Source organism: Sus scrofa, chromosome 3 (assembly GCF_054392235.1).
Source record: "Sus scrofa isolate SSC_HxYL_T2T_F1_AM1 chromosome 3, Sscrofa_HxYL_maternal_Yorkshire_Landrace_v2.0, whole genome shotgun sequence".
NCBI lineage: Eukaryota > Metazoa > Chordata > Mammalia > Artiodactyla > Suidae > Sus > Sus scrofa.
Window position 1 is genome coordinate 108,355,297 of NC_139385.1, and position 22,958 is coordinate 108,378,254.

Here is a 22,958-nt window from a genome sequence, read left to right on the forward strand (position 1 = left end):
GCTTTTGTAGCACTTGATACTCTTGAGTGCCTGTCTTCAGTTGCCTGCCTCTAGCAACTATGAGAAGCCAAGTTGGAGGTAGGTCTTGTCTATCTCTGAGGTGTAGGGGTCCTTTTCCTGCTTAATGGTGATCAGCTTCCTAGGGACCTGCCCTTCTCTTTTGGCCTCTGTGATCTAAGAAGTAAAAGCTCTCGTTTCTTAGAGCATTCCTCAGTGAGTCCAGGGACAGCACTAGAATTAGGTTTTCTCTTCCTTTTCTTTCTTTAGCTGTGCATATAGAAGTTTTAACACTATTGCAAGCTTTGCTCTACTCATTCAAAACGAGCATGATCAGCAAACAGGGCCAATTCTGCAGCAGCCAATTGCAGCAGTGGAAAAACATCACCTGTTCCTGTTCTTTTTTCTCCTTGTGTGTTTTAGACTATGGTTTCTGTGCTCTTGGTTCTTTGTCATCTTAATTTTACTTACTTTTTCTTTTTTGGCCACCCCACAGCATATGGAGTTCCCAAGCCAACTGCAGCAACACCAGATCCTTAACCCACTGTGCCGGGCTAGGGTTCAAACCTGTGTCCCACTGCTGCAGAGATGCCACCAATTCCATTGTGCCACAGCAGGAACGCCTCAATTTTACCTACTTTCTTCTAGAAATGACTTGAATTCTTGCCTGGTTCTAGGACTGTTGTGGATGTATTTTATTAAAATGGCACTGCCTCTTAACTTTGAGTTACTCAATTGATACAGCATCCCTCCAAGCATTATCTATGATCATTTTAAAGATTTGACTCATCTGATAGAAAAATTTTTCATTATTTTAATTTGCATTTACATTTTTCCATCTTTGCTGGTGTACATTTTTATATTGGATTCAAATTGGCCTATGGAAGTACTTTGGACACGTGGACATAATGAAAATCAGTAAGGGCACTTAATCCAAAACAAATGGTAAAACACAGTTTTTGTGTTTCAAGGACTTACGAATATGTAAAACAAACCTGGGAGTTGCGAAAACAGGAGAGTTTGCTCAAAGTTCTGTATCAGAATAATCTGGAGACTCTTTTCAAAATACTCAGTAGATTGGGGGTGAGGAGGTACTTAATAAGTTAAGTATCTAGATGTGATGCCAATAATTTCTCTTCCCCTTAGTGGTTTAGATTGTGTAAACATTTGAAACTCACTTGAAATCATTTCACATTTTTCTGATCTAAGGAAATATATTGAGCACTTTGCTGGAATTGATGCATTCCTGTTTAGGAAATTCATTTGCTGAACTTGGCAAACTTGATCACCATGAGAACAGAAATCAGTACAGGCAAAAAGCCAGAGGGTGTGCGTTTTCTGAACAGCTGCTTTTAGGGATTATTCATGTCTACAGTTTCTGTAGGGAAACAGCCTTGCCTTCAAGCCCACCTTACCCTAGACTGACTTAGCTCTTCCTTGACTGGTTATACTCCTACTTTCTCTCCTTCCTTTTGAGGGGCAAGAAAGGAGGTCTTAACTGAAAGACCTCTATAAAATGTCCTTAATAGTTTATGGCTCACAGTCATTCCAATGAAAAGCGGTATAGTCTGTATGATATTTCAGATGCACACTTTTGTACCTGTGTGTACATGACTTGCCAACTCCTTTGTAAAAATGAAAACTGGGGGTTCCCACTGTGGTGCAGTGGCATCTCTTTAGCACCAGGACACAGGTTAAATCCCTGGCCCAGCACAGTGGGTTAAAGGATCCAGTGTTGCCACAGCTGCAGCATAGGTGGCAACTGCAGCTGTGATCTGATCCCTGGCCCAGGAACTCCATATGCTGCAGGGTGAGAAAGAAAGAGAGAGGGAGGGGGGAAGGAAGGAAAACTCTTTAAGAAGTCTGTGATTGACCTAAAGGGCCTCAATTCAGCTTTTATTGTTTGTTTTTCACTTTTTAGGGCTGCACCCGCTGCATATGGAGGTTCCCATGCTGGGATCGAATTGGAGCTACAGTTGCCAGCCTACACCACAGCCACAGCAATGCAGGATCCGAGCCACATCTTTGACCTACGCCACAGCTCACGGCAGCGAGGCCAGGGATCAATGATAACCGCAACCTCATGGTTCCTAGTTGGATTCGTTTCTGCTGCGCTATGACGGGAACTCCTCAGTTAAGGTTTTAGACAACTCAAGGTAAATGTATATTGTCAGCAACAGAAATTCATTTCCTGCTCCTGGAGTCAGCATAAAATTTTCACTGATACTTACATCAACATTCACAGTGTGGTAGTCTGAACCGGTGGGTAACCACGTGTGGCTGCCTTCAGAAAACCCAGCATTTGAGCTGTTGTCCCACTGCATTGGTGATTTTGAAAGAAGGGTGTCCTATGTCAAAAGACCATAAAGAAATAACAGTGATTAAGAGAAATTAATTCAGCCATGATTTACTAAATACCCTGTATTTCTCAGCTAGTACTCATTCATTAGCATTCATAATGAAAAGGCCTCAGGACAGAAACCAGTTTTATATTTTCTGCTGGAAAATAGATGATGACATCTTGAGGGTGAATAAACTATACTAACTGAACATCAATATACATGGTTGGAATCTTTTTGTTGTTTTTTTTGCTCTTTTTTATTACTCAATGAATTTTGTTACATTTATAGTTGTACAATGATCCATCACAACCCAATTTTATAGCACATGGTTGGAATCTTGGCTGCTTTTTTCATTTGTAAACTCATACCGTATAAGCCATGACAGTGATTGCTAGTATGTAGCCATGTGCAAATGAGCCTAGATTCTGTCCTCTTTTGTCCAGCCTAGTTATCGCTTGAATGTACACACAAATGTAGGACCTTTTCACTTTGACCAAATATTAAGAAAGCTGGATTTGACAACTGAGAACTAACCATACAAATTAGAGGTATAGATCATTCATCGTCCTAGCAGCACAATTGTGAGATCCATAGCCTCAAACAAAAACAAAATTTAAACCACTCAGGCCTAAGGCTGTACATTACATTTGTTAAGTAAAAAGAAAAATCTTTGTGATATGGTCAGACGAGATCTAACAATACAGATAAACACCATAATAGGTGTTCCTAACTCCATGTCTCTGGTAGAGGGCAATGAATAATATTTCAAACTCAAAACCTGGTGTCTCACATCTTAGTGCACCTGAAAATCAGCTGAAAAACATCCTTAAAATGCAAGTCCTGGGCTCTACAGAAGAAATTCACTTGTGCAGCTCAACTGCCTAAACACTAAGAATAATCATGACTTTTAGCAGTAGAACAGAAATACCAAATTCTCTGATTTGGCAAAAAAAAATGAGGATTTGGTGTGGTACATGGTTAAGTTATATTAACTTACAGCATCATAGGTTTCATTGAGACTTGTGGCTAAAATATTTCTCATTCCTATTTCTTCCCCATAGTAAGTTATGGGCGTGCCAGGCAGTGTGAAAATAAGCATGTTCATGACGTTGACATATTCTTCCCCCAGACGAGACGTCAGCCGGGCATTATCTGGTCCACCAGTCTGAAAGGCAGATGCATGTAAGAGCACAACTCTATACAGAGTTTTTTTTAAGAAGATTTACCCTGTTTCACAAAAAGTTGACCAGGCAGAAGAACATGGTTAACCAGGGGTACCTAGATTTCAGCAAGCCTGAGTCTGAGTCCTAACCCTGCTCCTGACTGCCTAATTGACCAGTTGACCGACTCGGGCATTATGATCAACAACCTGCTGCTGACAGTTTACTTCAGTGACATCGCAGAGAAGACAGAATGTATGAGGGTGTGTATTAGTATTTTTGCTCATTTTGGATAAGAGAATATTGACAAGAAGGGAGGGGTCAGGAGTGGGAAAAAGACTTCCATTGTGTCCCTTCATATGTGTGTGACTTTTGAACTATCCAAAATAAAATTTTTCTCTGGTTTTTCTTTTTTTTTTTATGGCCACATATGCAGCATATGGAAGTTCCCAGGCTAGAGGTCAAATTGGAGCTATAACTGTCTTCGTACGCCACAACCACAGCAACACCTGCTCCAAGCTGCATCTGCAACCTACACCATAGCTCACGGCAATGCCAGATCCTCAACCCCACTGGGTGAGGCCAGGGATGGAACCCTCATCCTCATGGATACTGGTCGGGTTCATAACCTGGTGAGCCACAACAGGAATTCCCCAAAACAAATTTTAAGTTAAAAGATAAATCAATCTAAGAAGAAATTTGGGGGGTTCCCATCATGGCTCAGCAGAAGCTAATCTGACTAGCATCCACGAGGACACGGATGTTGCCGTGAGCTATGGTGTAGGTCACAGACAGCTCAGATCCGGCGTGGCTGTGGCTGTGGCTGTGATGTAGGCTGGCAGCAGTAGCTCTGATTTGACCCCTAGCCTGGGAACCTCCATGTGCTGTGGGTGTGGTCCTGAAAAGACAGGGGAAAAAAAATTGTACAGGGTTTTCTATTTTTATATATATATTTCTCTGGTAAATGTTCTAACTACCTATTTTAACAGCTAGTCGTCATCTAAATCATCTAAGAAATCTTTCCATACAGTACAACTCAAACTCGTGCTTAAGCTGAACAGGCACCTTACAAGTACCTTCACACCTACGTTATATTTTATTTACCCCTTTACTGCAGTCCTGTTGGGTATTATCTCCACAAATGATAAAACAGGCTCTGAGAAACTGCATCATCCAAGGTTATGAGGCAGAACTAGCCTTTGAACTTGAGTCTGTAGAAATTCAGGAAAAGGCAGGGGTTTACTTTTTTGTTTCTTTAGATCTACTAAAACTATCTTTACAATTATCTCTTTCTAGACCACCGCAAAGTATTTTTCTATTTTTATGGCCAGAAAATTAGGTCAAACTTTGCCACCGTTTCTTCTTTTCATTATCTTAAAAGCATTTGATAAGAAGCCCTGTCATTTGTCAAGTCTCTCAGACCTAGAGCACTTTGCTTTTTCAAAACTGAAATCAAGATCAGCAATGGACAGAGATTAGGGCCTCTCATAGGCTGAGGTCCAGTTACCTGTGATACCTGAGACTTTTAGTATATGAAAAAACAAGTGCTAAAACTATATTATAATTTGTGATACAGGGAGTACTTCTGGAGTGGTGGCATAAAGACCTCCAAAAATCTCTATCATAAAAGCAAGGAGAATGCTGAAAAAACTATTAAAAATCCACTTTTTCAGAACTCTGGAAATTGAAGGCTTATAACAGTCCAAGGAGTAGTCAAGAAAAAAATAGCTGCATCTGAGTAAAAATAGCAAGCTTTGTGTCATTTTAACTGGCCCTAATGTCATACCCCTCCCATCGGGTCCAAGATAGCCTTGAAAACCCACAGTAGACGTAAAAAAACAGCCTAGGCACCACTGGAGGGCCAGAATAGGTTTAGAGTTCATCAAAAGCTCCATCTCTAGAGAATCATCACTACTTGACCTTTCTAGCAGCTCACCTTTGGTCGGGTTTTTTCTTTATCTGATCTGACTCAGAGTTGACTCTGTGCAGTTAGTCTTTACCTCAAAACAATCAGCAGCAATTGATAATCATCACACTGCCTGAGGCGGGGTTAACAACCTGGGCTAAACAGAGACTGACCCAAACCTTTACTAGCTGGGGAATGAATGAAAGACTTTTGAAAGGCTCTGACATTTTCCTGGAATCTAGAAATGCCCGGGGAATCTCTGAGCCCGCACTCATCTCTCCCCTCTGGCTATTCCTGAAGCTCTGTGCAAGCAAAAGCGAAGACTAAGGCAGAGTCGTAAGCTGCCTGCCCAAGTGTTGAACAGATGCGCCCCCACCCCAAACAGCCCCTCAGCAAAGGCTGAGAGACTTACTGACTCAAGGCATTTAAGGAATTTTTCCAGTCGACAGTTGACCAATCGAGACTAGTGGCCGCACACAACAAGTAACACAGATTTTACAGAATGAATCCAAGGAGAACACTGGAGAGGGGAAAATGTGATTTCTAGAATTTCTACACTTATTAAAATATCCTGTTTTCGACAAAAAGAATATAAGACATACAAAGAACCAGGGAAGTATGGCCCATACAGAGGGGGCAAAGCAGTCAGTGGAAAACTTGGCTGAGGAAATCCAAATACGGGACTTAGTGGACAGCGACCTTCAATCAATATTATACCTGTGTTCAAACACCTGATCTATGGAATTCCTTAAAAATATGAGAACAAGAATTCTTGCTGCAGCTCAGAAGTAACAAACCTGACGGGTATCCATGAGGATGTGGGTTCAATCCCTGGCTTCGCTCAGTGGGTTAAGGATCTGGCGTTGCTATATGCTGTGGTGTAGGTCACAGATGCAGCTTGGATTTGACCCTAGCTTGGGAACCTCCATATCCTGTGGGTGCAGCCCTAAAAAGCAAAAAATAAAAACAGGAGAACAATGTCTTAGCAAATAGAGTCAAAAAAGGAAAATTATGAAAAGGAACCAAATAGAAATTTCAGAGTTGAAAAGTATAATAAACAAAATGAAAACTTCACTACAGGGGTTTGACAAATTTGAACTGACCAAGGGATTGGCCAGTGAGACAGATCCATTGGGATTATCTAGTCTGAGAACCAGAAGGAAAAGCATAAAGAACGACAAGAAGCTGGAATGGGCCTGGCTCACCGAACAATCAGAATGAGGGCAAAGTGAAGGTCACTTAGAGACAGACAGGCCCCTTGTTTCAGAAGTGACTGTTCAGCAGGCACATGAACACCATCTGCTGGGCTGGGCCTGAGGACTTACCATCCAATTAGGCCACTTCCCTTCTGGCATGTTTTCCATCCAGGACAGGATAACCTCAGCCACACTGTCCCCAGAAGGAGTGTCCAGCTGTCCAAAGTAACTGTTGAAGGGAAAATCTGCTTCTTGGATAAAAGGTAACCCGTAGTACATCATGGTCCCAGCGATGCTCTCTCCTTGGGCTTCAGTCCCCATAAACCTGTAAGAATCAGCAGGTGCAGTGTCTTTGGGGCCGGAAGACTGGGAAAGAGCTTTGCAGCTGCTATGTCTCAATGACAGGTGGGGGGCAGGAGAGGTTGAATGTACTGTATCAGGTTAGGGCTCACAAGGAGGTATCATCAAACCAGATGACCAAAAAATGGCATACTGGGTCACCTGGCAATTTCCCATCGTATTGAACCCAAAGACCAGCTGAATACTACGCCGTGTCTAAAACACTTTTTGATCTCAATGCTGTTTTCTTTCTAAATCTGACTGAAACTCAGTAACTTCTAGGAAGCCTTTTTTTTTTTTTTTTTTTTTTTTTTTTTTTTTTTTTTCATTTCTTGGGGCACTCCCGTGGCATATGGAGGTTCCCAGGCTAGGGGTCCAATCGGAGCTGTAGCCGCCAGCCTATGCCCAGAGCCACAGCAACGCAGGATCCGAGCCACATCTGCGACCTACACCACAGCTCACAGCAACGCCAGATCCTTAACCCACTCAGCAAGGCTAGGGATCGAACCCTCAACCTCATGGTTCCTAGTCAGATTTGTTAACCACTGAGCCATGACAAGAACTCCTCTAGGAAGACTTTCTTTAGCAATTCTTATCCCTCCACTTAGAATGTACAAGTCTGCATAGATGGTACAATGGGGTTCCCAAAAAAACCTTCCCCTTGTATTTGAATCCCTATAAAGTTTCACTTTATTATCAGGTGCACTGTCAGTATTTGAAAACCAAACACCCTTTGGAGAAGACACAGGAGCCTGAAATGACCCATGTCAATGCATGTTTTAGCTGAGACTGCGTTAATGCGTAAGGGGTGTTTCAGTTCCAATCCCATCTCTGCCATCACTACCTGTGTGACCATTACCTGCACGCTCAAAAATCTGCTTCCTCTGTAAAATAAGGATAGTGATCAGAGGACCTACTTTAAGCAGGAGAAATTTCTTAACTCCTTTTCCATTGAGTCACCTGGGTAATCTATATAAACACAGAATGTTTTATTATGTGGCAGGCATTATTAAGTACTTCATAGACTGAGCTGCCAACAGTTGAGTTGGAACATTTGGACTCTAACAGGTTAAATAATTATAAAAATGATAATAGTTAATGACTAACCTTTAGGTAATAACTTTTCACGAATTTTCACAAAATTCCTGTGAATAAGTACTGCGATCATTTTACAAAAGAGGGGAAAAAAATCAGCCAAGTTAAGCAGCATAAGAGAATATACCAGGCCCTGGCATAGCCAAGTTAAAGTACATTATAATTACGTAGTTGTAATTAGGTTTGTTCAATGGTAACTTGACCCTCTTGAGAATTCATGGCTGTGAGGGATAAAGTGCAGGTCCCGCGCTGTGCCTGTGAAGAACAGACGTGTGACCTGTGGTTACCTGTATCTCCCGGGCTCCCTGCTGTATTGGTCCATCATCTGCCGGAAGCTGCGGACAATGTCATGCATCCCCACCTGTGTGGTGGTGAAGTCGTGGTACAGCTCCGAGTAGTGTGTGATCGTGGCCTTTGAAAACAAGACAGCACGGTTACCACCGTGTCACATGTCAGGTGCCCCTAGCTGGCCTCGTGTGAATCTGGACTGTCTCTTCAAAGGGCTCAAGCCGAGACACACGTGCTCAGAGGTGGTCCTAGGACTTTACTGCTCAAGGGACTTTGTGGATGGAGAAGAACAAGACTATTAGGGCTTCCTTTGGTGCTTAAATTATTAACTATAAATCCAGTAAACAAGTTAAGTCTTACCAAACATCTAAACACGGATTACAAATGTATTTAACAAAATCTTCTGCCTAAACATTTTATTACTGCAGATAATCCAGGAATTTTTTAAAGGCAAACAAAACAAATTATCTTATTGACCATAGACCTTATTATTACATTTGTACTTTATCTGCTCACAAAGTTATTAATATCATGCATTTAAATTTGTTTCTTTACCACTTCTATCATTCTTTTCTTACTATTATATTTTGCCAGCATTTCAGTAATTTTTCCTGATTCTCATGCTGTGCCTTTCTAGGGTTATAGTAATCTTCTAGAATCAAAGTAAAAGATTAACACAAGCTCAGGTTGTAAGTCCTGGGTTAGGACGTAGACAAGCTAGACAGTCCATGAGTTGCCATCCATTCAGTGGACCCCTTTTTGATAAGTGATTTTCCCTTCCTAGATCAAGTGAATTTTTTTTCAAATCTTAGATGTCTTCTTGAAATTATGTATTCTTTAAGTTTCTCTTGGGTAGCACACAAAACCCATTGTTCTGATCATCTGTCATAACTGGAAACGTATGCCAATCTTAAGACTCACCATAGATAGCAAGGTTATCTTGAAATTTCTTCAAGAATAAGTGAAGATGGCTTAATCATTACCTGTGGTTCACAATGTGGTCTCATAATTAGCCCAGCTTCCCTTTACTGCTCAGACAAAAGTACCAAGTTGATAACAATATGAATTTCATTTTCATTACTTTCTAAAAAGGGTATCATGCTATATATAAAATAATTTTTTTTCGCTACACATTATATCATGAATTGACCCATACTGCTGTGTGGCACTATAATTCATTTATGTTTGACATTTCATTGTGTAAATATACAAATCCAGGAATTCCCATCGTGGTGCAGGAGAAATGAATCCGACTAGGAACCATGAGGCTGCGGGTTCGATCCCTGGCCTCGCTCAGTGAGCTAAGAGTCCGGCGTTGCCGTGAGTTGTGGTGTAGGTTACAGACACAGCTTGGATCCTGCATTGCTGTGGCTGTGGTGTAGGCCAGCGGCTGATTTGACCCCTAGCGTGGGAACCTCCATATGCCTCAGGTGCAGCCCTATAAAGCAAAAAAAAAAAAAAAAAAATCCATTATTTTGGAATGCACTTTAGGATACTGTCCACTTGGTCATTAAAAATAGAGTGACAGGAGTTCCCGTCGTGGCACAGTGGTTAACGAATCCGACTAGGAACCATGAGGTTGCGGGTTCGGTCCCTGCGCTTGCTCAGTGGGTTAACGATCTGGCGTTGCCGTTAGCTGTGGTGTAGGTTGCAGACGCAGCTCAGATCCTGCGTTCCTGTGGCTCTGGCATAGGCCGGTGGCTGCAGCTCCGATTGGACCCCTAGCCTGGGAACCTCCATATGCCGCGGAAGCGGCCCAAAGAAATAGCAAAAAGACAAAAAAATAAAAAAAATAAAATAAATAAATAAATAAAAATAGAGTGACAGTAGAATGGTGGTCAACTAGAGGAAGGAGAGTGGCATGTGATGACCCTCTCTCATGTGTGGCATGGGGGGAGGGTTGAGGACCACTGGTGAGGAAACACAAGGAGTCCAGATTCTGTAACAGGTAGCCTTGGGCAGTAATTCCATTCATCACCTCTGTCACCCTCAATAAATTAATTTCTCTAAGATTTGCTAAATGGAGATCATGAAACCTCAGGCGATGCTGAGAGAGTTAAAAGGAAACAGCACGTAGCACACAATTGCCACTCAGCAAGTGTTATTTCCCTTCCCTTCTCTACCTTTGTGTCTTTTTTTTTTTTTTTTCTTTTGCTGTCTTTTTAGGGCATATGAAGGTTCCCAGGCTAGGGATCGAATCAGAGCTGTAGCTGCCAGCCAATGCCACAGCCACAGCAACCTGGGATCTGAGCTGCATCTGCAACCTACACCACAACTCACAGCAATGCCAGATCCTTAGCCCACTGAGCGAGGCAGGGACCGAACCTGCATCCTCGTGGTTACTAGTCAGATTCGTTTCTGCTGAGCCACTACGGGAACTCCCCTTTGTGTTCTTTAATGACTACAAAAGCACCTGCAGAACTGAGGCACCTCCCTTGAGCCTTGAGTGAATGACAAAATCGCAGTAAGTTACAACCTTACACTGTCCATGCCCTCAGAACACTCGTCACCAAAGGGCTCCTCAAGGGATCGCTCTGGAGGAAACCAGAGAGATCTGGTCACATGTGTTTGAAACTCCTTGGTGTTTCCTAAAGAAAATGATTCAAAGCACTTCCTACAGGCAGGATAGAACTCACCTCTGATAAGTGGTGTCTCTGGCTAAAAAAAACCACTCTGATGACATTTTTGGAAAAGGAAAAATATATATATTACATATATATGTAATACACTGAATATATTTTAAAATATTTTTATAGATATATAGGTATGTTTAAAACAAAACTTTACCGGGATTTGGGTCTTATTCACTTGGGTCTCGTCTCGCAGATGCTTTGCTTCTAGGAGAAACTGAACAGCATCAAAACTAAAGCCGTCGACACCCTTTGAGAGCCAGAACTGTATGATTTCCTAAACGTGAAGAAACAAAATGCTTGGTTACATTAACTACACATTATTGTGGTAAGGTTTCATAAAGGTTCTGTCTGTAAATGACTTTCTGTCATAAAACAATAGCGTCCAGAGTTCCCACTGTGGTGCAGCACATTAAGGATCTGGCCTTGTCTCTGCAGTAGCTCAGGTCACTGCGGAGGCGCGGGTTCCATCCCAGGCCCTGTGCAGTGACTTGAGGATGTGGCCTTGCTGCAGCTGTGGCATAGGTCCCAGCTGCGGCTCAAAATTCGATCCCTGGCCGGGGAACTTGCATATGCCACAGGTGCAACCAAAAACAAAAAAAGATCACCTCTGCAAGTACAGCATTCATTGGTGTATTCTTGTTTATTAGCACAGCAGTGTCTGAGCATAATGAACTTGGAGTAACTGCATTTCTGGGCTCTCATTCTTCCCTCACATTTGAATACAAAATGTTCACATTTGTCATTGATGCCATGAGCATGTTCCCAGCACGTAAAGAGTCCACTCAAAATGAAAGAGTGAAACCACAATGAAAGATAGGACTTGGGAGAAACTGGGAACATAGCTCATCTCCCCCATGCCCAGTTCCTAAAATAGGTCCCTCCGAACTGAGAGAAAATAACCAATTAAGCAGCTAACGATGAAGGGTTCTTCACCAGACTGGGAGATTCCTGAGGGAGAGACGGCAGCTTCCACTTCTGTTTCCCTTGCCACTGACCTGGCACCTGTTACTTAGTGAACCAGTTGTGGAATGAAAGAATGAGCTATCAAGTCTGGACGAGTCAAACACTGTGATACTGTTGGGACACTGACGAAGTACAGCATGTTCCCTGGCTTCCAGGCATCTACAGAGTAGTTGGGGACACATGAGACCCGAGGGGGTTACTGAATGGAAGGCAGGACGTGCTTCAACATGAGATTCCTCTGTCTGCAGGGCTGCTGGAGCTCCAAGGGGATCAAATTTAATGTGGGTGGACACAGCCAGACAAGGGAAAGCTAGGGCTTGAACTTGACCGGCAGGATGTCATCAAGGAGTAAGATCTAGAAGAACATTCTGGACTGTTTGTGGCAAGCATGGGCCAAGCATGGAGGCAGAGAATGTCTTGGCCTGTGTTGGGGCAGTTCAGAGGACCAGGTGACCTGGAAAAGGGCCCAGGTTTCAGCTCCCCTCTCCCCTCCAAGCCATTCCCTCACAGCTGGCCCTACTCCTGCACCCACTGAAAGCCACCCTGCTGCAAAGGGACAGTGGCTCTTCCTGTTCTCCTTTCAGCTCAATCCTTGCTGAAAGGAAGGTTTTACTGGCATGTGTAGATCATGCTAGGGCAGTACTGCCTGTAATACACTGGAATGAAGAAGCCAAATGTCACCTAGTAAGGGGAGCAGATCCCAAATGAGGAGGGTCCCCAAAATCACTTGCTTGATTCCAAGTGTGTTTCTTGTGTCTACATGTGCATATGGGAGCTCTGGGGTGCTGCATTTCAAGGCTCCCAAAAGTTTCTATAAGCTGGATGTAGGGCTTGATGCTGCTGTCAGCCCCTGCAGATCAGATCCCAAGTGGCACAGCTTGAACAAAGTCTTCAAATCTAAGAGCCAGGCTCTGCTGCTAACAGGCCTCATCATGAACACAGTTGACCCTAATAACCTTAGGATGGCCCTCCCCAGCACAATTTTTCTTGGGGTACAAAACCCACAAATTTATTGTTAACATCCTTACTTCTTCACAAAATCCTTCATTCAATAGGTATTTGGGTTCCCACTATGGACAAGGCACTTGGAACTAGAACCATGAGCAAAAACAACACAACCTTGACACAGTCCTAAGTCTCAAGAATTCTTTTTGAGAGTCCTCAGCTAGACAAATATTAATGCAAAAAAAAAAAATCTAAGTCACAGACCTGATAAAGCTTTAAATGATAATACAAGAAGGTGGATGGAAAAGCAGGATTTGCTAGGGAGGTCAGCACCACAGGAAGTAAACACAGTTGGTTAGTGATTCAGCTAGAGAAGACAGCAGATAAGAAGGCACCTCATCTGTACAACAGGATCTGAAGAATTACCTCTTCGTGGTAGTCGGCTTCAAGGGCTCACTTAGCCTAAAGCTAACCAAGCTTAAGCTTTAAGACCCTTCATTATATGGGCCCTTTTCTACCCACATTCTTTTTTCATTCTGAATAAACATAACCATTTTTTTTCCTTTTTTTTTTTTTCTTTTTAGGCCTGCACCCACAGCATATGGAAGTTCCCAGGCTAGGGGCTGAATGGGAGCTGTAGCTGCCGGCCTACATCACAGCCACAGCAATGCTGGATCCGAGCTGTGTCTGTGACCTACACCACAGTTCACGATAATGCCAGATCCTCAACCCACTGAGCGAGGCTAGGGATCGAATCTGCAAACCTGCATCCTCATGGATACTAGTCAGATTCTTTTTCCACTGAGCCATGATGGGAACTCCTTTTTTTTTTTTTTTTTTTTTTTTTTTTTGGTATTAAGAAGGCCCCCAATGTTTACAAGCTTCGGATCCCACACAACCCAGATCTACCCCCAGGTGGCGCTGTTCTTTATAAGAGGGAACATTGACAGAAGAGCAGGAGTGGGGTGACACAAGTAACTATAATCCATCCGAGCAGCCTCTGACAAAAATGTGGGAAAACATTAAACCATCATGCTATTGTAAACATTAAGCTTTTAAGCACTGATTTCCTAAAACAAGGCTACTGGTTTTCTTCATGGGGTCCTCATTGACTTCAGGGATCTCAGAATTGCTAACTATTGACCCAACATTAAAGAATGAGAAATGTGTAGCTCAGCATAACCATGTGGCCCCGGCAGGGATTTTCACTGGAGTCCAGTAAGAGATGTTATCCTTGTGCGATGAGACAAAACAGCAAAAACTGAATGCTTGTTTTTGAGAGTCATCTTAAATGCTGAGGTTTTCACCCAGATAATCTAAAATTTGCTCTTGAAAAATATTTGCTTCGTGCTATTTATTCTCAACCAGGTAAAAAAAGAGAACTCCAGATTTTAATTGTTAACCCTCTCTCTTATGCCTATGAAACTCCCCCAGGGTGCCACATGGGGAAATGGACACAGAACCTGCTTCCACAAGGTCTGGGTGACCCATGTCGGGATCACGGGACTCGGGACAATACACTGTGTCCCTGATTCCTAACTCCCATCATATCACATAGTCCTGGTTTTTCCACCAGGCATGTTTTCATCCTTTTCTCCTTAAACAACTCACTGCTCTGAATGAGAAAGAACTCAGTTTGATGTTACCTGGTATCCAAATTCTCAAAACCTTGAGGCAAAGCTTTCCTTTTGAGATGGCTGAAGTCACTGGGCCCATTTACCTAAAAAGCCAGGTTTGGAATAGAGAAAAGCTCTGCTCTTACATGTGACATATAAGACATCTTCTTGATACTGACATAAATCCCAGGTCATCACCTCAAGAAGGAATGAGAAAGCGTAGGATATTTCAGAAGTACAGAGAGAAAATCATATCCTCTGCTTAAAAGCAAAGGAAAGAAAACCAACCCTACTGCTCTTTGGAAATCAGGTTTAAATTCTTTGCTAATTCCTCCAGAAGCAGGACATGGAGGAGGGATCAGGGGCTCCAGAATCTGACCTGTCTGGGTACCATCCCATCTCTCCCTGAACCCCAGTATGGTGGCATGAGTTAGGTTGTCTGCATGATCTTGATAAACCTCTGTTTCTTTTTTGCTTTTTAAGGCCGCACCATCCATGGCTTATGGAGGTTGCCATGCTAGGGTCTAATTGGAGCTGCAGCTGCCAGCCTACACCAGAGCCATAGCAACACAGGACCTGAGCTGAGTCTGCCACCAACACTACAGCTCATGGCAATGCCAGATCCTTAACCCACTGAGTGAGGCCAGGAATGGAACCCTCATCCTCACGGATGCTAGTCAGGTTCGTTACCAGTGAGCCACAAAGGGAACTCCCAACTTTGGTTTCTTCATCAATAAAATAATATCTGGAGTTCCCATCGTGGTGCATTGGAAACGAATCCGACTAGGAACCATGAGGTTGCGGGTTTGATCCCTGGCCTCGCTCACTGGGTTAAGGATCTGGTGTTGCCGTGAGCTGTGGTGTAGGTCGCAGACACAGCTCGGATCTGGCATTGCTGAGGCTGTGGTGTAGGATGGCCCCTACAACTCCAAAAAGACAAATAAGAAGAAGAAGAAAAAGTAAAATAATACCTGCCTAATAATAAAAGAATATTTGCAGGGATTCCGTGAGGATTAAATGAGATATGGCTGTCAGAGTCAACTGATGCTTGGGTCTCTATATTACCTGATCCCTCTGCCACTTGGGACAACACAGACTAGCCTTGTCATCTAGAAACACTCATGTGCCTGTGAGGTCCAGGACCCCTGCTCCTGGTTTGCCACCCCTCGTCCCCATACTGGACAACGCCTAGCAACTCCACTGTGCGGTGATCCAAGCTTTCTCTCTGCTGGGAGCGTTCCCACCTGTGCCTCCTCACCTGGTTCATTCTTATTCATCCTCCAGGTACCACTGCCTCCTATGTAAACCCCTCCCGGGTCTCTGCTACTCTGTGACCAGGTTAGCTGCCTGCCCTCCACACTCCCACTTCCCACAGTCATGACCACTCAGCGCATCTCACTGTAATTTCATGTTTATCTACCTCCCCCTCCAGAAGATAAGCCCCACAATGGCCACACCATGCATCTCTCTTACCACCCATTGTACCCCTGGCATATGTACTGTTAAAAGAGGGGATAGTTTATAATGAAGTGCAGGACATATGGGTGGTGTAATAATGATGCAGCGATTAGTATCGAGCACAGAGCTGGTGTATAAAGCAGATAGTGAGCAAATTTTATTTTGAATGGAGCTGCTTGTCTCCATAAATACTGTGCTCAGTAGGGACAAAGCAGAGTCAGCATTTCTGCTCTGGATTCCAGGAGGGCATCTTGGCACCCGGTTCCCAGCTGCTATGAACACACCAGCTCCCTGGATCCCACACTCCAGGGCTCAGCATTCTCACATGGTGGCTTTGGAGTCACACTGAGCACCAGAGGCAGGGCCACGGCATCTGGAGTCTCCTCCCTGCTCTGCAGCTTACCGACTGTGTCCTGTGTCACTTCACTTCTCTGGGCCCGTTTCCTCATTTGCCAAATAAGGGATTTGGAGGGCAAGTAAAAATCAAAGTGATTGGAAAAGTATAACATACTGGACAAAAATAAGCCCCCACTTCCTCTGAGAAAACTTCCTGACGTCTCTGGCTGAAAATGCCGCAGGTTCAGGGCAGAGCCAAATTCTCAAAGGGCCAGTGCAAGGAGGGGTGGCAATGAGGAGAGAAGAGGGTGCCCACGCATGGTGTTCCCTACATGCAGCCTCCCACTGTGCAGAGAAGCTGAAATCTGATGGAAGCCAGAAGGAAGAAGGCTCAGGCTCTGAGTACAAACCCGTGTGCAAGCAGGAGTCATTGCAAATGCCTCCCCACCACAAACTCTCAGGGTTGCAAATTATTAACCTGCTTAACTAGAAGCTGCAGAAACGAGCCCTGCTCGAGGGTGGGGGAGGGTGTCGGAAGTCCCTTCATGTGAAAGGTCCCTTTCCAGGAGCAAAGAGCCTTCTCTTACAGGGTTGGCCTTTCTTATTTAATAGGAAATCTTCTAAACCAGGCTTGCAAAAATGTCTAACCTCTCAACCAGAGGCAGTAATGATTCATCTCAAGAGGGATTTCAGCCTGCAGGACTAGTAAATAAGGCTTCTGTTCACGTACTCCACTCCTCGGATGCTGGCAAGAGAGCAGCTGGGTTTGCCAAAGAAGAATTAAGGCGTTGCTGGCACATCTTGGCAGAATTTATCACACTTGTCTAAACATCTCCAGACAATCCATCAATATTGCCACAAGGAGCCTGGAGAAACCCACTGCCTAAAAAACGACTGGTTTCTACTCCTATATATGAATTTCCAATTGAAAACCTCCTTTCAAAAACTGCATGACGAGTTCCCGTCGTGGCTCAGTGGTTAACGAATCCGATTAGGAACCATGAGGTTGCAGGTTTGATCCCTGGCCTTGCTTAGTGGGTTAAGGATCCAGCGTTGCTGTGAGCTGTGGTGCAGATTAGCAGCTGCAGCTCCGATTGGACCCCTAGCCTGGGAACCTCCATATGTTGCAGGAGCAGCCGAAGAAAAGGCAAAAAGACAAAAAAAAAAAAAAACCAAAAACCCAAAAAACAACAACAACAAAAAAAAACTGCATGAAAAGTGAAACACAGAGAAAGTGATAGTTCGCCTCGCATCAGGTGTTGGGTTGTAGTTAAGAATGGGGATTCCATGGAGTTCCTGTGGTGGCTCAGTGGTAGCACACTTGACTAGTATCCATGAGGATGCAGGTTCAATCCCTGGTCCCACTCAATGGGTTAAGGATCTGGCGTTGCCATGAGCTGTGGTATAGCTCACAGATGCAGCTCGGAACTACTGCTCCAATTCAACCCCCGGCCTGGGAAGCTCCATATGCAATGGGTTCAGCCCTAAAAAGCGAAAAAAAACAAAAAAAAAACAAAAAAAACAAAAAAACTTGCACTACCTTTTGTAATTTCTTCTATTGATTTTATGATCTGGGAATATTTCAAACAAGTTGAGTAAAATACTTATATTCTCACCAAGACTTTTTTTTTTTTTTTTCTGGCACTGAAAAGCAAATAAAGCAAAAGAAAAGAAAAGAATGGGGACTCCAGAATCTCAGTGCTTGGGTTTGAATCCTATTCCTTCAACCCCTTGGTGGTTGATGTCACCTCTCTAAGCCTCAGTTTCCTTCTCTGTAAAATGGTCTGGAGATCTCTTAAGTGAGGCTTGTTCTGAGCATTAAATGAGATGATCCAGGTAAAACACTTGGCTTAATAAGAGTGTGCTGGGGGAGGGGGAGGTATGTAAATGACCTTCAGTGACGGAGGAGAGGCCACACTCCACCAGCGAAGTTTAAAAATAACCCCTAGTGAGTCAGCTGACGGTGTCTTCCTCCCCTCCTCCAACTGAGACAAAACAGCCTTGATAAGGTGCCCACTTCTCCAGATCTCAAAGCAATTCTTCTAAATTCTGGAAAACCTCACACCTATAAAGTAAAAAGAATCTTAGAACTAAAGAGTCTATAGGAAGATACTTACTCAAAGAAGTACAGGACGTGTACACCCAAGACTAGAAAACACTGTTGAACTAAATTAAAGGAGATCTTAAGTGGAAAGACATTCTGTAGATCAGAAGACTTAATATTGTTAAGAGTGAAATACTCCCCCAGACTAATCCACAGATTCAATACAATCCCAGCAGGCTTCTTTGCAGAAATTGACAAGCAAATAATAACATTTCTAGGGAAATGTAAAGAACCCAGAATAGCCAAACAATCTTGAAAAAGAAGAACAAATCTGCAGGGCTCACACTTCCCAATTTCAAAACCTTCTATAAAACTACAATAGTCCAGACAGTGTGGTACTGGGCGTAAGGACAGACATACAGACCAATGGAACAGAACTAACAGTCTAGAAATAAACCCTAATATTTATGATCAATTGATTTTCAAAAGGGTTCCAAGACAGTTCAATGGTGACAGAATAATCTTCTGTAAACATGTTGCTGAGGTAAATGTATCGACAGTTACATGCAAAAGAATGAAGTTGAATGCCCTCTCACTATATAGAAAAATGAACAAAAAATGAATCAGAGATCTAAACATAAGAGCTAAAACTACAAAATCTTTAAAAGAAAGCATATGAGTTAAATCTTCAAGACCTTGGATTAGGCAATGGTTCTTAAATGTGACACTAAAAGCACAAGGAAGAAAAGAAAAAATAGGTTGGACATAATAACAATGAAAAACTCTTGTGCATTTTCAAAGGGTACCATAACAAAGTGAAAAGATAGCCTATAGAAAGGAAGAAAATTAACTGCAAATCATGTATCCAGAATATGCAAAGAGCTCTTACAACTCAACAACAAAAACAAATAGGTGTTCCCGTCGTGGCGCAGTGGTTAACGAATCCAACTAGGAACCATGAGGTTGTGGGTTCGGTCCCTGCCCTTGCTCAGTGGGTTAAGGATCCGGCATTGCCGTGAGCTGTGGTGTAGGTTGCAGACGAGGCTCGGATCCCACGTTGCTGTGGCTCTGGCGTAGGCCAGTGGCTACAGCTCCAATTCGACCCCTAGCCTGGGAACCTCCATATGCCGCAGGAGCGGCCCAAGAAATAACTAAAAAGACAACAACAACAACAACAACAAAAATATAATTTTTAAATGGACAAATGATTTGAATAGACATTTCTCCAATGAAAATATACAAATAAACTATAAGCACATGAGAAGATGCTCAACATCATTAGCCACTGGGAAATGCAAATCAAAACTATAGTGAAATACCATTTCACACATACTGAGATGACTGTGATAAAAAATACAGACAATAACAAGTATTCATGAGGATATAGTAAAATTGGGGCCTTCATTCATTGCTGTAAAAAGGTAAAATACTCCAGTTGCTTTGAAAAACCATTTCCCAAATAGTTAAATATAGATTAAATATAGAGATATATTGTAGACATATAGACAGATACTATATGATTCCATTTATACGAACTGTCCAGGACAAGCATATCCACAGAGACAAAAAGTAGATGAATGGTTGCCAGGGGAACAACTTGAAGGAGAAAATGAAGGGACTGTGGGGAATAACTTCTAATGGGTATGGGGTTTTTTTTTGGGGGGGGTAATGAAAATGTTCTAAAATTAGTTGTGATACCTGCATAACTTCATGAATATACTAAAACAACTGACATATATTTGAAAGAGGTGAATTTTATGGTATGTGAATTATACTTCAATACAGCTGTTATGTAAAAACAAAACAACAACAGGAGTTCCCGTCGCGGCTCAGTGGTTAAAGAATCCAACTAGGAACCATGAGGTTGCGGGTTCAATCCCTGGCCTTTCTTAGTGGGTTAAGGATCTGGCGTTGCCATGAGTTGTGGTGTAGATCGCAGACACAGCTTGGATCTCCACATTGCTGTGGCTGTGGGGTAGGCCAGCGGCTACAGCTCCGATTCGACCCCTAGCCTGGGAACCTCCATGTGCCACAGGAGCGGCCCTAGAAAAAAGCAAAAAGACAAAACCAAAATCAAAACAAAACAAACTAAGGGTTGCAGGTCCCTTAGTGACTCCAACATGGCAGCCTGCCTGCTCTCCATTAGCTCACAGGTAAGCTGTAGAAAGGGACCCTCACCTCCCTGTTCTGTTCAGGTCTCCTCCCCACCTACCTGAGAACACTACCCCACTACCTAATTTCTTGCCCATGAGAGCCATAGCACCAGCAACAATGACAACAACTACCTGGCAAATGTTCATTGTGAATTATGTGTCACATATGGTTGGAACTGCCACCAGCCAGGTATGAGCCCCATCAGCTCTCACCTGGGGCACTGCGGGAAATCTCCTGTGTGCAGACCACAGAGGGATCATTAGCAGCTCACATATATCCTTTACAAGAGCATTCAAGGGGACACAGGATTAGCCTCACCCTCCACTTTGCACCCCAGCTCCCTCTCTCCCTCATTTCATGGCAGTGCTCTGGCAGTGTTGCCAGCTAAAATACAGGACAACCAGTTAAGTTTTAATTTCAGATAAGCAATGAATAATTTTTTAGTAGAAGAATGTCTCAGATATTACACTCTGCATTGTTTATCTGCAATTAAAAGTTAACTGAGCGTCCTGTAACTTTCCCTGCTGTATGAGGCAGCCATGCACGCTAACCCCCAGGTCATTTCTGAAACACGTGGAGCTCAGTCTCCCCTAGAGAATTTGGCAGCTGCTCTTCCATGGTCTGAAATCCTCTTCCTGCAGATATTCCCATGGATCCCTTACAAACCCAGGTTTTTATGTAAATGGGACCTCATCACAGCAGTGTCTCTGAGCCAATGCCTCTCTGGCACTTCGAGGGTATTTACCCTAAGCCTTCACCACCACCTAATGTGCCGATGTGTTATATATTTAGTTCTTTTTTTGTTTGTTTGTTTGTTTTAGGGCCGCACCTGTGGCATATGGAGGTTCCCAGGCTAGGGGCTGAATTGGAGCTGCAGCTGCTGGCCACAGCCTCAGCCACAGCCACAGCCACGACAGATCTGAGCCACCTCTGCAACCTGCACCACAGCTCACGGCAACACTGGATCCTTAACCCACTGAGCAAGGTAAGGGATCGAACCTCATGATTACTAGTCAGATTTGTTTCTGCTGCACCATGATGGGAACTCCCTATTTAGGTCTTAATTGTCTGCCTTCCCCTCAGTATATTGGGAATTCCTTGAGGGCGGGGCTTCTTTTACTCACTGCTGCCTTCCCAGTGCTTAGAACAGGACCTGGCACAGAACAGATAGTAAGGTAGTATTTATTGAGTGAATACAGAAGTGCTGGCAGGGGTTCTCCTATCTAATGTTCCAAAAGTTCCTGAGACAAAGACTTCCATCAATCGTGTCTCATAGACTGGGGATCCAAGACTCAGAAAAGCCAAAGAACTCACCCAGAATCCTCTTGCAGCCAACCGTGGGGCTGGGTCCAGACACAGGACGTGGACCCGGAGCCCCCGTTCCTGCCTACTTCACTGCACCAGCTTGCTGTCACAGGCAGAAGGACACCTCAGAGGTCGGGTAATAGGTTTTTGTGTTTCCCTTCCATTGCAATTATTCGGGGTTAGAGGAAAGAAGGAGCTGCCAACATATCTGAGAGTCTACACGTGCATCAGATCCCTTAATCTAAGAAGGATTTTGCCCACACAGTTACTGTCCAACATCAAGTGTGTGGAATAACCACTCAAGCGCCCATGTAGTGGAGAGGTCTGCGTGGGTGTCTATACTCACTTTTATTTCTTCTTGAACATCAGGATTGCGGAAATTTAAATCAGGTTGCTCTTTCAAAAACTGGTGAAAATAGCATTGGTTTCGTATTTCATCAAAGTGCCAACTGGAGTTTCCATAGACACTTAACTAGCAAACAGAAAATAGTACATCCGTTACTTAGAATGGTTCATATGTTGGTATCGCCCACAAAGAAATGATAGTTGCCACCCCAGCCCGTGCAGACTGAGTGCACTAGAATTTTCCTTCCGGGAAGAGCACCATGTAATTCAATTCCCTTATAATGCCACCCGCTGGCCTAATGCCAGACAGAGGTGGTTGTGATGTGTTTGTACAGTAGAAGCTGTTCATCACAACGACAGAATCAAATCAAAGCTCTCAAATGCAGGACAAAGGGCAACTGAAAGGGTAGATATTTCTAATATATTTTCTTGGACCTTCTGTCCAGGCTCTGGACTCCTGTAGGTGAAGAAAAGCAAATGATGATCAAAGGAGGAAAGAGACACATTCTCTTGGTCTTGGAGCTTAAATCCAGAGAGAGAATTTAAACTATGCCTTCAGAAAAGTATCAGAATCATTCAATTTAAAACTCTTTTAGTCCTGGAGTTCCCATCGTGGCTCAGTGGTTAACAAACCCGATAGGATCCATGAGGATGAGGGTTCAATCCCGGGCCTCACGCAGTGGGTTAGGGATCCTGCATTGCTGTGAGCTGTGGTGTTGGTCGCAGACTCAGCTGGGATCCGGTGTTGCTGTGGCTGTGGTGTAGGCTGGCGGCTACAGCTCCGATTGAACCCCTAGCCTGGGAACCTCCATATGCCATGGGTGTGGCCTCAAAAA

At 43.6% G+C, this 22,958-nt stretch overlaps 1 protein-coding gene and 1 long non-coding RNA gene across 3 annotated transcripts in view; one reads left to right on the forward strand and one right to left on the reverse strand.

Moving 5' to 3' along the window:
- The window catches only part of LOC146404833 (uncharacterized), a 1,439,763-nt gene that overhangs the window by 1,403,509 nt on the left and 13,296 nt on the right, over nt 1-22,958 (forward strand). The gene's annotated exons all lie outside the window — the stretch shown is intronic.
- SLC3A1 (solute carrier family 3 member 1) overlaps nt 1-22,958 on the reverse strand; it is a 43,843-nt gene that overhangs the window by 4,132 nt on the left and 16,753 nt on the right. For both annotated transcript variants that reach the window (XM_085015329.1, NM_001123042.1), the window contains 6 exon segments: nt 22,124-22,249; nt 11,111-11,230; nt 8,323-8,447; nt 6,731-6,926; nt 3,337-3,504; nt 2,229-2,345 (listed from right to left, as the gene is read on the reverse strand). In XM_085015329.1, coding sequence (XP_084871455.1) covers nt 2,229-2,345; nt 3,337-3,504; nt 6,731-6,926; nt 8,323-8,447; nt 11,111-11,230; nt 22,124-22,249 — 852 coding nt within the window.